Here is a 15311-nt window from a genome sequence, read left to right on the forward strand (position 1 = left end):
TGCTGTGTTAAATGCCTTTGCCACTCATGCCAATTCTGAGCATGTGCATTTGCACCACAGAGATACAGGATGCATAGGCAGAACTCAATCATAGAATCATAGAGTTGAAAGATGTCCCAAGGATCTTCCAGTCCTGCCATGCAGGAATGCATATAATCCTAGAGTTGGAAGGGACCCCAAGGGTCATCCAGTTCAACCTCCTTCTGCCATGCAAGAAGACACCATCAAAGCACCGCCGACGGATGGCCATCCAGTCTCTGTTTAAAAACCTCCAAAGAAGGAGATTCCCCCCTCTTACTGTTGCACAGCTCTTACCCTCAGGAAGTTTTTTCCAATTTTAGGAGGGATCTCTTTTCCTGAAGTCTGAATTGATTGCTCCATATGCCGTTCTCTGGAGCAACAGAAAACAAGCTTGTTCCATCCTCAGCATGACATCCTTTCATATATTTAATCATGGCTATCATGCCCCCTCTTAACTTCTTCTTCCCCAGCTCCTTGAGCCACTTCTCATAGAGCTTGGAGGTTTCTAGACCTTCCACCATTTTGGTCACCCTCCTCTGGGCACGCTCCAGCTTCTCAACATCCTTCTTGAATTCTGGTGCCCAGAACTGGACCCAATATTCCAGGTGAGGTCTGGCCGAAGTAGAATAGAGTGACACTATCACTTACCTCAATTTAGGCACTACATTCATATTGGATGCAGCCTAGTATTACATTGGCTTTCTTAGCTGACTCATGTTCAGCCTGTGGTCCACTATGGCAGCTTTCAGTCTCACTGGATAATGGAGCTGTGTTTACACATTTAGAGTCACGGAAACTTATAGTTGGAAGGGGCTGCAATGGCCATGCAGTCAAGTATCAACCCCTGCAGGAATAGACAACTAAAGCACTCCTGAAAGATGTTCATCCAACCTCAGTTTAAAGATTTACAATGAAGGGTAATCCACCACCTTCTGTGGCAGTTCATTCCACAATCAAACAGCTCTGAACAGTCAACAAGTTCTGTCTAACATTTAGGTGGAATCTCTTCTGGCAATTTGAACCCATTGGTCCATGTTCTGGCCTCTGGAGCAGCAGAAAGCAAGCTGGCTCCATCTTCTACCTGACATCCCTTCAGGTTTCTTAAATATGACTATCATGTCACCTCTCAGTCTTCTCTGCGGATTGTCCCACGTGTTAACCTCTGTTGCTACTTCTTTCAAGCATGTAGTCAGTGACCATCATAACTTCCCATAGGTACTTGATACCACATGGCTGCCAAATAAAACTGCACTTATAGAAATACATTGAGCCGTAAACTGACTTGAGTTTGTGCTCATTCAGATTTCTCAAGCAGACCCCTTTCATCTTTGGGTTTTCCTGTAGAAAAAGATTGCTCCAGCTTTATAAGTTTTCGCTCAGTGTCTCTGTCTTTGCTACATCAGTTTCCTTCATTGCTTAGCTGTATTCCTCCATCTCTATCTTCCCAATTGTATCAATGCTGTTTTGGATGCTTGTCTGAGCCGGTGTGTTTGGCTGCTCCAAGGTGTATTGTTTTTTAAAAGCTGGTGCATGTATGTATTTTACAAACATTTTTTTTCTTGTGCTCTTCCTTCCCCTCCTTCAGCTCTTCAGACAAAAGGTGTAGCTTTAGATGTGGCAAGTGTTTACCTCTGTATTTACCCGTGTTGTTGGTTTTTCAATGTTGGTTCTTCAGAATGCGTAACAACTCGAAGGAGGAAGTACCATGCTTTCACCTTTCGGTGCCCACCAAAATCATAACCTCAAAGATAAACCATTGTTAGGAAGTGCTGCAAAATGTCATGGTTTTGGGGTCCTTTTAATTTAAATATTTCTTTTGCATTCCCTAACACCGATGCCCAGTCTTGGGACAAAGGAGTCTGTATAGTTTGAAATAAATAATTGCTTAAATGTTAAAGAGGTGAGCTGCATTCAAACTAAGTACCCATTCATCTTTGGATGGTAAGATTTTCAGTGTTAACGTTTTTCTGACACACACACTCAAAACTCCACCTGTTCCTGTCTGCCTTTCCATCACTAAGGGAAATTAACATTCTGCTGTGATCTTCCCTTTCTTCCCAGGTGGCCAGATTGTATCCTCGAAACCTTTCGCACCGCTAAACTTCAGAATAAACAGTCGAAACTTGAGCGGTAAGGGCTGACTCGTCTCACTTGGGCGCATGTTTCTCAGAGTGGTTGAGCCAGGGATCTAAGCAGCAGTACTCAGTTTTGTGTGTAAAACCTATGGGAGTTCTGTATACATAATAGTAATAATAATAATATCGCATTCCCCAGTTTTTGCAAGGGCCACTTAACACTGAAAGGCCTAGGTAATCTAAAAGGTCCTATGCTTCCAGCATGGTGTAATGGCTTGAGTGTTGGACTAGGACATTATGAGACCAGGGTTCAAGCCTGGCTCGGCCATGCAGACTGGGTAACCTTGGCCAAGTCACACTCTCTCAGCCTCAGAGGATGGTAGTGTCAACCCCGACTATAGAAACTTGCCAAGAAATCCCCATGATGAGGTTGCCATAAGTCGGAAATGGCAAAAGACAGCAGACAGCATTTTGGAGCTCTCTTGAGGTTCAGAAGTGAATTGCAGCATGGAGCCTTATAGAGGAAGGAGGAGAGATTGCAATTGATAGGAGTCAGATTGTCTGAGCATGGTAGAAATGCCATAAGGGTGGGCACTTCCCATTGCTGGATCCATCCAAGCATGGGCTTCCAGGATGCTGTTTTTTTCCCAGAGCTGTTGGACTCCCAGGGCAAATATATCGGCCTTATGCTTGCTGTAGTCATCCTAGTCACATGGAGGTGAGGGGAAAGTGAGCACAATGGAGGGTGTTCTCCCAAGCCTCAGCTCTGTCCATGAGTTCCACATATTGAAGATTAGAAGGAAGGCTCTGTTCACGTTCTCTTGAACACAAGTAGAAGCTTCTGTGCCTAGGAATCGAAGAGTCATAGATTAGGAAGCAATAAATCTCTGGACATATTGGAACTTATTTTCCTCTGCTCCAGAACACACAAGAAAAAACATACTGTATTCAAATTAAAAGAAATATATATTCCATTTGGAAGAGCTTCTTCAGTGGAATAAGCAGTTCTCTAGGGTGGTGGACTCCACCTTTAGAGATGAAAGAGTCACCTTAGGGTTGCCATAGGTCAGAAATGACTTGGAAGTCACACAACAGCACCAACAAACATAGGTTGGATGGCCATTTGTTTGGAATGCTTAGTTGTACAGTATATTCTTGCTTGGCAGTTGCACTAGCTGCCTTTTGGAGGTCCTGTTCTAATTTATGAATTTCTGCACAAGCAATTCTGAATTTTGGTCTCTTGCTTTCAAAGACATTGGCACTATAATGAGAGTTGTAGAATTGTCACCACTGAAAGGATCTGTCTCATGGACCGGGAAACCAGTTTCTTACTACCTGCATACCATTGATCGAACAATAGTGAGTATGTTCAGGGCAATCGGGGTGGAAATGTGCCAGATTGTTATAACCTGTTGTTGGTTTTGTGGCCAACCAGTTCTCAAAAACACGGCAGAAATGCCCCCACACCTCCTAAAGGTAATCTGATGGCATTTGGAGGCAAAAAAGCTTTTCTTTATGGTGGGCCTGGATGACATAGTTTGCCCTCCCCTTTGGTAAACCTTGACTTAATGTGACGTGAAGAACATTGTCTCTATATCACATGATCCTTACTGTGAGGGTTGCTGTGAGGTTTTTGACATTGTTTTAGTGAGGCAGTACTTGCTGCTTTGCATCTCCTTTGTGAAAACATATGCCGAGTTCTGAAATATACCTTCTATTCACAGGAATGATACCCACTTGTCTTTTCTTCCCTCTTGTTTTTAGCTTGAAAACTACTTCTCTAGTCTCAAAAATCCAAAACTCAGGGTAAGTGTTGATTCCTAATTATTGTATTTGGGCTTGGGTATATTCACCTGTGTGGAAGCAGCCCTTCAGACAACCCATTCCTAGATATCATGTGTAAGGTAGTGCCAACATGTTATATCATGATATGTTACACCTTTCACTTTATATAGCACCTAACATTATACCTTATAGTAGACAAGTACCACTCTCTCAGCTTCAGAAGAAGGCAAGGGCAAACCGCCTCTGAACAGATTCTGCCAAGAAAACCCTGTGAGAGATTCACCTTAGGGTCACCATAAGCCAGAAATTACATGAAGTCATGCCAGAGAAAAGCAGTCTAAATAGTGATATATAGACAGACAAATATATTGCTTTATATAGGGATGGATGGATGAATGGATAGATAGTGTAGTATATAAGACATAAAGTATATGTCATGAAATATTAGCACAAAGTCTGATACCTGGAATAAATGATATAGTTATCAAAATGGGCCTTTGTGAACTAGGCTGGATTGGCATTGGCCTATTTTGATAATTTTCGATCCCAGAACCACTGCACTATAATACATTTTTGAAGGCCTAGTTATATCTTGTGTCCCTCAGCACCAAATTGCCTATTGGATTATCTCTCCATTTTCTCCTCACTTACCCATTGTAGGAGGAACAAGAGGCAGCTAGGCGCAGACAGCAAAAAGAAAACAAGAGTAACACAACGACTCCGACAAAAGTCCAAGAGAACAAGGTCTGAACTCAAAAATGCTCTGTTTCATATCACTGGCTTTCTCTCTAGAATGGTCAGGTTTAGGCTGCATGGTGGCCATGTGCCAGTCCCTGGAAAAGCATATTTAGCTGTGTTGGCTCATAGTTTTGGGGGAGGGGGAGAAACTAAGAGTGTGTAAGTCACACTCTCTCAGCCTCAGAGAGAAGCAAAGGCAAACCTCCCTCCTCAGCACAAAACTTGTCAAGAAAGCCCTTCCCTGCCTCTTCCTACCTGGGGAGAAATTCTTTAGGAACTTTCTATCACTCATCTCAAATTTGTATTCCCTCTCCCTTTCCTTTTATCTCTTAACTTCCTCCCACACCTGCCATTTTTAAAAAAAGCAGGACGATGGTGCTGAAGAAGAGAAACTCCCCGGAGCCAACGCCATCAAAAAGCCTTCTCCGTCCAAAGCGCGCAAGAAGAAGCTGAGCAAGAAGGGAAGGAAAATGGCTGGGAGGAAGCGCGGGCGCCCCAAGAAGATGAACGTTGGGAATGCAGAGCGCAAACCCAAGAAGAACCAGACTGCGCTGGAGCTGCTCCATTCTCAAACCGTCTCACAGACATGCTCGTCCTCTCCTCAGGGTAAGGCCTTTTGTGCCTTTTGTGTTGACAGTTTGAGTCTCTGTCTCAGATGGTTGACTTGAATATGTTGAGACAACATCAGCACCCACAAATTGGATAAATCCCCTCTCCAGGCTGGTCCTGCAGTTCCAAGCCCTTTCCCCTCTGTCTCTGCCATCTTTCCCCATTTGCCTTCTGTCAGAGACAAGCCTCAATTTTATATCCCTTCTCCCCTGTAGCCCCCTCTTCACAGTATTCCCTGAGCTGTGATCAGCTGGCTCCACTTCGGCCTTTGCACAAAAGCATTTGTCTTCTTTTTTTCTCTCCCCATTTTTTCCCTCTCCAGATGCTTACAGGTCACCTCATAGCCCATTCTACCAACTACCTCCGAAAGTGCAGCGGCATTCGTCAAACCAGCTCTTGGTGACTCCAACCCCTCCTGCACTCCAGAAGCTGCTAGGTAATGAAGCCTGTGCTCCTCTGGACTTGGAGGGAGGGAAGATGTCCAACACTCAAACCACTACACTACAGTGGTTCTCTTGGGATTCTGCCATCAGGCAAAAGTAAGGCCCCCAAACCTGAAGGCTGCTCACCTCTGATTTAGACATGATATACTGCACAGAAGGTTTGACAATTGACAACTGTCAACAGGGTTGATGTTTGTGTTTGTCTTCTCCCCTCCTGCTGTCCTTGCAGATTCTTTTAAGATCCAGTACATGCAATTCATGGCATACATGAAGACCCCTCAGTACAAGGCGAACCTTCAGCAGTTGCTGGAACAGGAGAAGGTATGTAGAAATCAGATGATGCGAGGTCCAGGGGGAGGTGGAAGGCAATAGCTAGCTGCAGATGGCATGCTAAAACATCCTGTAGTTGTTGAGTGCCTTCAAGTTATTTCTGACTTAAGGCAACCTGACAGCAAACCTATCATGGGGCTTTCTTGACAGGGTTTGGATATAAACTGCTCCTGGCCACTGATGACCCACATAGTAACCATGCTTTATAATTTTGTCTTTTTATAAACTTGTCTATTGCTCTTCTGAAGCTGTATCACTCAGTGGATGGAGTAAAATCAATACCCTTGTAGTTCCCCCTGTTGCCTTTCTGTAGTGTTGCTGCTGCTGCTTTAAATTCCTCCTTTTTCTCTCCTTTCTCAGGAAAAGAACACTCAGCTGCTAGGAAAGGCCCAGCAGTTGTTTACTCACTGTCAGGCTCAGAAAGAAGAAATCAAGCGATTGTTCCAGCAGAAGTTAGATGAGGTATGTGGGAGTGGTGGGATCATGCCTGGGTGGGTCTCGCCTCAGCAGGATCAAATGCCCAAAGCGATGGCCTGCAGATGCCTCTGAGGTAGCAAAAGCTGGGATGGTAATGGGGTAATCTTAACTACATTCTGTCCTCATCTTCTAGCTGGGCGTTAAGGCTCTGACGTACAACGACCTTATTCAGGCCCAGAAAGAGATCTCTGCTCACAACCAGCAGTTGAAGGAACAGAGCAAGCAGTTGGAGAAAGACAACAGTGAGCTCAGGAACCAGAGTTTACAGCTGGTAGGTTCCTTCCAAAGGTATCCAGGTTCACACAGCTGCGCGGACTAACAGAGCTTCCCTAGATATCCTACCCAATTATTATTTAGCTATCATGTTAGGTTCCACTTGAAAAGGATTGGGAACCATGTGATGAGAGAGATGCTCCTTTGGTGAGGCTGCTGCCATTGAGAATTGACTAAATGGCCTAGGATCAGCTCTCTCCCTCTTACCTCTCTTCCGTCTCTTCATCCTATATAGATGGGCTGTAGCTCAGTGCAGGAACTTTACTGTATTTAGAATATTTTTACCCTGCCTTTTAGCCAAAAAGCCTCCCAGAATGGCTTACATCATTAAAGTTGCAGTTCCCTATCCTCAGGTTTATATCCTAAAACACACAAGGAAAAAGGATGACAGTGGAGGAGGGAATTATGTCCATCAGAAGCTGGCTGCTGACCTCTCTGCCAGAGCAAAGGCAGTTGGGAAATGGAGAAAGGGCCTCTCACCAGCCACTGGGGCCAAAGCACTATGGAGCTGTGCCTGGCTGCTCCTCTGTCCCTCAGAGGCCATAGGAGTGGCAGTTAGAACATGGAAGGAGGGCCTCTCACCAGCCTCTGGGCTAAGCCATGATGGACATGATGGTCCACTCCTTGGCGTACCCAGTGACAAAGATCTTGATTAGTAATGCTCAGTGAGGCTGATTGTTAGAAAAGTTGTTGTCCAAGAGAGTAGGTCATAAATGAGCTGAATTCCAAGAGCTGCTCTACACTGTAGAACAGCTTCAGTGGGCTAGGCAGACCCTGATACCTTCAGTCAGGTGAAATGATAATATGTAGGATTTTTATTTGTAAAGACAGCCAAACACTACCATTGTCTAGCTCACCCATCTTTCCCCTTTGTCTGTCTGTCTGTCTCTCTCTTCACTTAACAACCCATATCCATCTAGTTGAAGGCCAGGTGCGAAGAACTGAAGCTGGACTGGTCAACCCTTTCACTGGAGAATCTGCTCAAAGAAAAGCAAGCACTGAAAAACCAGATTTCTGAGAAGCAGAAGCATTGCTTGGAACTGCAGGTAGGGTATGGATGCAGTGTAAAACTCCATGTTAGGAGCAGCTCCTCTTTTTCATTCTCTGACTCTCTCTCTGTATGCCTTCTTTTGGCTACATTCTGTTTTATTTCGAGTGAATGTGTATGTCTCATTTTCACATGCCGCAGTGCCAGTAGAGGACATCTGGCCGCTCTTTTAGTTGCTGCCAGTTGGATTTTGGCCAAGGATTAATTAATTTCTCTGTGCGCATGAGATACTCGAGGAGTTTTCCTCTCGGCTATGGGTCACACAATGGCTATGGGAGCAGAAAGACCGGGCTAGCGGCAAAAAGGCTTGAAAGGACAGACAGTGAAACTCCCCTGCTCCCTAAAACCAAAAGTTTATTGTAAAACAGTGGCGTTTAAATCATCCCCTGCCCCTTTTGCCCTTACTTTTTTCAGATCAGCATCGTGGAGCTTGAGAAGAGCCAAAGGCAGCAGGAACTGCTGCAGCTGAAGTCATACATGCCCCCTGAGGAGTCTTTGCTGGCACAGCCTCGGCACAAAAGCCACCTGAGCCGTGAAGCAGAACCCGACCAGGGCCTCTTCCACCTTGAGCTGGAGTGCTCCAAGTTCCCGCCGCCCCAGATCAACGGCATGAGCCCAGAGCTCTCCATGAATGGCCATGCCACGGCCTACGAGATTCACAATGCCCTCAGCCGCCCCTCTTCCAAGCAGAGCACCCCCCAGTACCCGGCTCCTCACCTGGACCAAGATATCGTTCCTTGCACCCCCAACCACAGTTCCAGGCAGAAGCCAGACAAGGCATCTAGCTTGTCCTTGCCGGATTATACCAGGTTTTCCCCGGCCAAGATTGCCCTCCGGAGGCATTTGAACCAGGACCACGTTGGTGGCGGGAAAGCATCCTGTGGAGAGAATCATCAGAGGTAAGTGGGAGGGGAGGGCAGGAGGCCAGTCTGAGAATCTCAGTAGTACTACTTCTATATATATTGGTTTGTTTGTTTCTTTGTTTAGAGAATTTATACTCCACCTTTTAGCCAAAAGGCTCCCAGAGTGGCTTGAAAATTATTAATGTGGCAGTTCAGATTGGATAGGATAGTGCACATGGCTATAGCATTTTGACCCATGCCATACAGAGTCTTTTGGTACTTCTAAAGACAGACCTATTCGTTATGGCATCTTACTCTTAATTTTGTATATACAGGTTAGGCTTCCCTTACCTGGAATTGTGAAATTCTCCAAGATGCACAAGTGTCCATATAGAATGGCTGAGATAATTGTTATGATTATTGTTATATGTATTTATACCCCACCTTCCTGCAAAACTGGGACTCAGGCATAATCAGTAAGGTTTAAGGGAAATGGAATGCAAAAGGTGCAGGGTAACAATGATCCAAAAGGTATTTAAAATGGTTACTGTGACCCTCCAGAAGCAACATAAAACAACTGCAGGGAAATATCAGGAGCAAGGGGGAAATTCACACACTCTCTGTTTATCTTTCTGCCCCTCAGAAGATGGTCTACAATTACTAGCTTTCTTACTTGGGAGCAAATGCCACTTGAAAAGCAGAGAAACCCTCAAACCTTTTTTTAATTTAATAATGCCTTTTTAATTTTCAGAGTTGAGCACCTAAAGGAGAATGGCCTTACCTTTCCAAGCCCTACGCTATCAAATGGCATAAAAATGAGTCCTCTGGAACCCCGGCCATCTTCTCCAGCAGCCTTGCCAGTCACAAATGAGAAGGTGAAGAAACTGCTGTGTGTCATTGCAAGCCTTTGTATCCGAGTAGCAATTTTATCATGTACTAACTTGAGGGGAAATAGATGCTTTGCACCATAGGTATAAGCATAATTCAGACATAGGGTGGAATTCTGTTGGTTAGTGCCAACTAGAGTAGACCCATTAAGTCAGTTGTTGAATGGTGATTCAACACATAGGCAGATCCAATTAATTCATTGGGTCTACTCCATAATAGACTTAATAAAAGACAGCATTAACCAACAAAAGCCTGGTAAGCACAGCCCTTTTACCTCTATGGGTTACGGCAGTACACAGTTACAGAAATCCTTCACTGTGTGCTGCAGTAGCAGCAGATATTGCTGCTAAATGTAGATACTTGGCTAGGTAAAAATCCTTCTCCCTGGGGAGTGGCTGTGAAGTGTGACTGTTGGAACAGCAAGACTTGGGTGTGCGTGTATGTGTTTGTGGATTCATATGTTAGTTGACTGTCTGCATCTGTAAAAAGTATACAGTACAAACCCTGTATTCACGGGCCTGGTATTCACCGTTTCACTTACCCGTGTCTGAAAAAATATCGTCCTCTAGGCATCTGGAAATACAGGGTTTGCTATTATCCATGGTTTTCACTATCCAGAATAAATCTTTGAATGTATCCCCAGCAGACACGGAGGTTGCACTGTATTTGCTGGTGTGGAAGTGGGGCAGCATTACCTACACTTTTCCAAACACCACCTCTGCTCTTCCCATGTTTTGCTAAAAGCACAGGCTGGAGGTGAAAGGTTCAAATTTTGTCCTTGTCTGCTTTTTGTATGTTTGCAGGCTTTGCGTGAGAGGTCATCTGTGAATAACGGGGAGACGATCACCAGCCTTCCCATCAGTATTCCCCTCAGCACAGTGCAGCCCAATAAACTCCCTGTTAGTATCCCCTTGGCCAGCGTAGTCCTACCTAGCCGTGTTGAGAAGGTGGTGAGTAAGGATCCGTTTTTTGTTTCTCTCTCATGCAAAGCCAGACCATGTTATTCCTAAGTGTGCTTTTGGGGTCCCAAGAACATCATTTTCCTTGGCTGAAATGAAACCACCTTTCTCCTTCTTTTCTTCCCCCCAGAGAAGCACACCCAGTCCTGTCCACCAGAATCGTGATTCCCTTTCAACACTTGAAAAACAATATGGTGCTAGTTCTCATAATGGCATTAGCAGTGCTGCTGGCAACAAGCCACTGACTTTGGCTACCTCAGGTGAGTCCTTTGCCTTCTGCCTCTGTTCTTTCCTACACAGATGGGTTGGAGGTTCTTGAGTGTTGAGAAGTTTTAAACTTCTAAACACTTTTGATTTTGCCATTTTATATAAGGAATACTATTTTACCACACCATTGTCTATAATGGTTCTTGAGCATTTTTGGTATCCATGTTGGAGGGTGTGTGTGTCTTGGAACCAAACCCCAGTGAAACTGCAACCCTTACCAACGATTTCGTCCTTTGCACAGGTTTTTCTTATATGTCCGGCTCTGCGTCACTCAACGGGACTCTTCCCAACAGCCCTGCCCAGTCGAACCACAGCATCGACCACGCAGCTCTTGAAGATGTGTCCAGTTCAGGAAGTTTGTTCAACTCGTCGGGATCTCGCAGCTCCACGCCTCAGCACCCTTCCTTGCTTATGATGCCGTCACGGACCTCAGGGCAAAACTCGCCTGCCCACCAGCACTCGGCGAGTCCGAGGTTGAATGGGCTCTCCCAGAACCTGGGAGGGGTGCTGCAGTATGTGGAGGCCCAGAAGATGTTCTCTGAAGGCTCCCGAGGGGATGTACAGTCCGATCCAGCCTTCTCCGATCCTGAGAGTGAGGGCAAGAGGAGGATCATCTTCACCATCTCCCCTGCAACGGGAACCATCAAGCAATCCCCCTCGAACAAGCACAGCCCCCTCACTGCGAGCGTCCGGATGGAATGCGGCCAGGTGTACATGCAGGATGGAAAAAAGCGCGGGCGGAGGAAGCGGTCTTCCACGGGAACCCCGAGTGTCAATTCCGGGGTGTCACCAAAACGCAAATCGCTGCCTACAGTGGCTGGGCTCTTTGCTCAGCCATCGGGGTCTCCACTGAATATCAACTCCATGGTGAGAATCTGGAAGGTGTTGCCTTTGAAAGGTTAAGATGGGGCTGTTTAGAACAGGAGATCAGGAGTCTTCCTAGGCAACCAGGTTTGGAAGATTAATTTGGAGTTAAACCATAGCTAAGCATTCCCAGCAGGGAGCTGTCTAGCCTCTTTTTGAAGATGCCCAAAGAAGGAGACGTCACCAGATAGTACCTTCCCTAAAAGAAAGCCCTGGATCGCAGATTTTAAAAGTGAGGCAAGCTCATAGATGCTTCATGAGGCTTCTTGGTGGGCGTTTGAAATGTCCCTTGGGGTCTCTTCCAACTCCAGGATTCTGTGGTTTCGAGAGCAACTGTCCCCAAAATGTGTTCTTTCCTTCCAAATGCTGGAAGAGATGTTGGCCAGAATTGTCTTTGGTTCCAAGTGCTCTCTTTCTCTCTGTCATTCTCTCTCTTTCATATACAAGCAGGTACTGAAAAGTTCTTGGCCAGACCAACATCCCAAAATTTGAGCATAATTTTATCACTGTAGCTTGCGAGAGGTGTTCTTGTGTATTGTAAATCCCCAATTTGTGTGCATAGACCATCCACTCTCCTCACCAGGTCTTGCTCCAGCTGACTGTTTCCTGTTTCCAAACCTTAAAAAGAGTTTAAAAGGAAGCAGCTGAGCAGTATTTCACTGACCAGATGTCAGCATTATTTTTTGAAAGGGGAAAGAAACATGAGAAGCAATGTGCCAAATGTGTCAAGCTTTGGGATGAATATGTGGAATTGCACATTTTGTAGCTGTAGGTTATTCCCTTTTTGGTTGGGCTGAGAACATTTCAGCAAGCTCTCATAGAATTGGCTAGGAAACCTGTGGACCTTGCCCAGCTGAGGTTGACTACAACTCCCCTTTGTCCCAAGGTAGCATGAGCACAGTGGTTTGTGTTTATGGAAGTTGTAGTCTACCCAAACAACTGTCTTGACTGCAGACACAGGGTTTTCTTTCTCCATTTACCTCTGTTCCAATTCTTCTACCTCTCTGATCCTTAACATATTTTTTCCAACTCTGTCTCTTTTTTCCTGTCCTTTCCCTTCTTCAGGTCAGTAACATTAACCAGCCTTTAGAAATAACAGCCATTTCTTCCCCCGAAAACTCCCTGAAGAATTCTCCTGTTCCATACCAGGACAACGACCAGCCGCCAGTGCTGAAAAAGGAGAAGCCGCTGCCCCAGACCAATGGCATCCATTACTCACCCCTGACATCCGACGAAGAGCAGGGATCGGAGGACGACCGGAACAGTACCAGGTGAGCTGAGCCACTCTTCTTTTGTTCTTAAATACTGTTTTCTTTCTGTAGTTCCCTTGAGGGCTCATGCAATGAGTAGGGTAACATATTTTGTAAATTAAACTCTCTTTCTGTTCCTTCCTTCCTAGGATTGAGAGGAAAATTGCAACGATATCTCTGGAAAGCAAATCTCCACAAAAGCCGATGGAAAACAGTAAGTCTGGATGTCTTTGATACATGTGCGTTCGGGTGCTTACTATATTCTCTTTTTCTATTGATTATCATTGTTGCTGTACTTGGCTTGGTTGATCGTGGACTCTCATCCTGTTGGGCTGCTCCTCTGTGAAGTTCAGATAGATTTATTAATTTTTTATCTACCCAAGGCATTAATGTATTGCATCTTTGATCCATCAGCTCCCCAGGGGGATGCAGAAATGATAAAAATACATTAAAAAGGTTAAATTACTATAAGCCAATTAAAAAACAATACAATCTCCTCTTTAAAAGTAGTGGTCAAACCAGACAAACTCTTTAAAAATCAGCCATTCCTGTTCATAGGGGTTTTGCTGTCCTGCTACTTATTTATAGTATTTAAACTCCCTGGGCAGCTTATAAATCCTTAATTTGACAGTTCCCTGCTCTCAGGCTTACATTCTAAAGAGACAAGTCACACAAGGAGAAGGGTATAGCAATGAAGGAGGCAATTAGGACCTGCAGAAGCTGGCTGCTTTTCTCTCCCTCACTGGCCAGAGCAATGGCAGTTGGAATATGGAGCCAAGACCTTTCAGCAGCTGCTGAGGCCAAAGCCCAATGGAGTTGTGCCTAGCTGTCCTTTTCTCTCTCAGAGACAATAGCAATGGCAATTGGAATATGGAGGGAAGACCTCTCACTATTACTGGAGCCAAAGCATGCTGGAGCCTTGCCTGACTGCTCTTCTCTCCCTCAGAGGCCACAGCAATAGTAGTTGGGATGGAGAGAGGACCTTTCCTCAGCCACTGGGATCAAGGCACAATGGCACTGTGTCTGGCTGCTCTTTTCTCCCTCCAAGGCCATAGCAGTTGGAACATGGAGGGCAGGCTTCTCACCAGCCACTGGCACCCAGGCACAGCGAAGCTGTGTCTGGCTACTCTTCTCTCCCTCAGACACAAGAGCAATGGCAATTGGAAGATGGAGAAGAGGGCCTTTCACTAACTACTGGGGCCAAGTCATGATGGAGCTGTGCCTAGCTGTTCTTCTCCCACTCAGAGGAAATCCCTTCCTTCCTTCCTTCCTTCCTTCCTTTCTCTTTTTTTGGAGCATGCAAGGAGAGTAAAAAGGTTGGAGTAAACCTACTTCCAAATGTGAGAGTCTCTCCCTCTATCTTTTTTTGTATATTAGGCCTCAGTTTAACTGGGAGAAAGCAAGCCAGCGAGAATGTGAACATGAGCAAGTGGAAATCGACCTTCTCTCCGATATCCGACATCAACTTGACCAAAACTATGGACAGTCCTTTGCAGGCATCAGCATCATCCCTGGGCCAGAACTCCCTCTTTGCTGGTTTGAGGCCTTCCTCTGAGGACAGCCCGGCCGGAGACGCCAAGGCAGCTGCTGCGCACCCGAGGAAACATATGTCTGCCCCTGGGCCTGACGGGGTTGGGCAAAGTACAACCCCCCTGAATGGATTCACTTATAATGGAGGGTTGTCAATGGACGGTTTACATAGCTTTATTGATGGTGCTTCGCTGCCTCATAAAAATGCCGACATGGTGACTGCGGCGGCCCTGGGCGGCTCCTCGCTGAGCTTCCTGGTGCAGCGGAACAAGGAATCTGGGGGCTCTGAGACAAACCCGTTCTTGAGCAAAAGACAGCTAGAAAGCCTGGGAGCTGGGAAGGGGGAAGACTTAAACTGGCCTGGGCCTAAAGGCAAAGAGGGCAATGAACTCAGCCTCCGCTTAGGGACCACTACTGAAAAGGCCTCGCTGCTTCACAATGGCAAAATGGGCAGCAAAGGGCGGGAGTGGGATGTGGAGTTCAAGAACGGGCACAACCTCTTCATTGCCGCTGCTGCTGTTCCTCCCTCCAGTGGCCTCCTCAACGGCAAAGGACTCTCCACACCTTCCTCCAGCGGATCACCCGTGACGGCCTCCTCCGCCCAGGCACACCACTCCTTCTTGAACTCCTTAGCTTCCGGGTCGCAGTTCCCCCTCGGCCCCATGGTGACAAACTCCTCGGTACTGCAGTCCTTATTTAACTCGATGCCAGCCACCGGCCTGGTCCACGTCTCGTCGGCCGCCACCCGCTTGACCAACTCTCATGCGATGGGGAGTTTTTCCCCGGGGGTGACGGGTGGAACAGTTGGAGGTACCACTTTTTTTCATTTTCGTTTTCACAAGCACAGAGAGTCTTAGCTTGGTTGATCTTCCCAAAGTCCTCTTCTAAGGTTTCCCATAAATTCATCCGGCT

The 15311-nt window shown here is 46.0% G+C and overlaps 1 protein-coding gene across 5 annotated transcripts in view; it reads left to right on the plus strand.

The window, feature by feature from the left end:
* The window catches only part of DOT1L (DOT1 like histone lysine methyltransferase), a 62465-nt gene that overhangs the window by 38910 nt on the left and 8244 nt on the right, over nt 1-15311 (plus strand). For 2 of the 5 annotated variants that reach the window (XM_042479880.1, XM_042479884.1), the window contains exons 11-28: nt 2083-2151; nt 3349-3455; nt 3861-3902; nt 4542-4625; nt 4985-5225; nt 5551-5664; nt 5901-5992; nt 6362-6463; nt 6612-6749; nt 7672-7797; nt 8214-8698; nt 9393-9516; nt 10333-10479; nt 10619-10748; nt 10997-11622; nt 12685-12890; nt 13019-13083; nt 14247-15209. In XM_042479880.1, the coding sequence (XP_042335814.1) occupies nt 2083-2151; nt 3349-3455; nt 3861-3902; nt 4542-4625; nt 4985-5225; nt 5551-5664; nt 5901-5992; nt 6362-6463; nt 6612-6749; nt 7672-7797; nt 8214-8698; nt 9393-9516; nt 10333-10479; nt 10619-10748; nt 10997-11622; nt 12685-12890; nt 13019-13083; nt 14247-15209 (3861 nt within the window). The remainder of the gene's footprint in view (nt 1-2082; nt 2152-3348; nt 3456-3860; nt 3903-4541; nt 4626-4984; nt 5226-5550; nt 5665-5900; nt 5993-6361; nt 6464-6611; nt 6750-7671; nt 7798-8213; nt 8699-9392; nt 9517-10332; nt 10480-10618; nt 10749-10996; nt 11623-12684; nt 12891-13018; nt 13084-14246; nt 15210-15311) is intronic. The other 3 variants (XM_042479881.1, XM_042479882.1, XM_042479883.1) reach the window with 3 other exon arrangements.

The sequence above is a fragment of the Sceloporus undulatus genome, chromosome 7, assembly GCF_019175285.1.
Source record: "Sceloporus undulatus isolate JIND9_A2432 ecotype Alabama chromosome 7, SceUnd_v1.1, whole genome shotgun sequence".
NCBI classification, from domain to species: Eukaryota; Metazoa; Chordata; class Lepidosauria; order Squamata; family Phrynosomatidae; genus Sceloporus; species Sceloporus undulatus.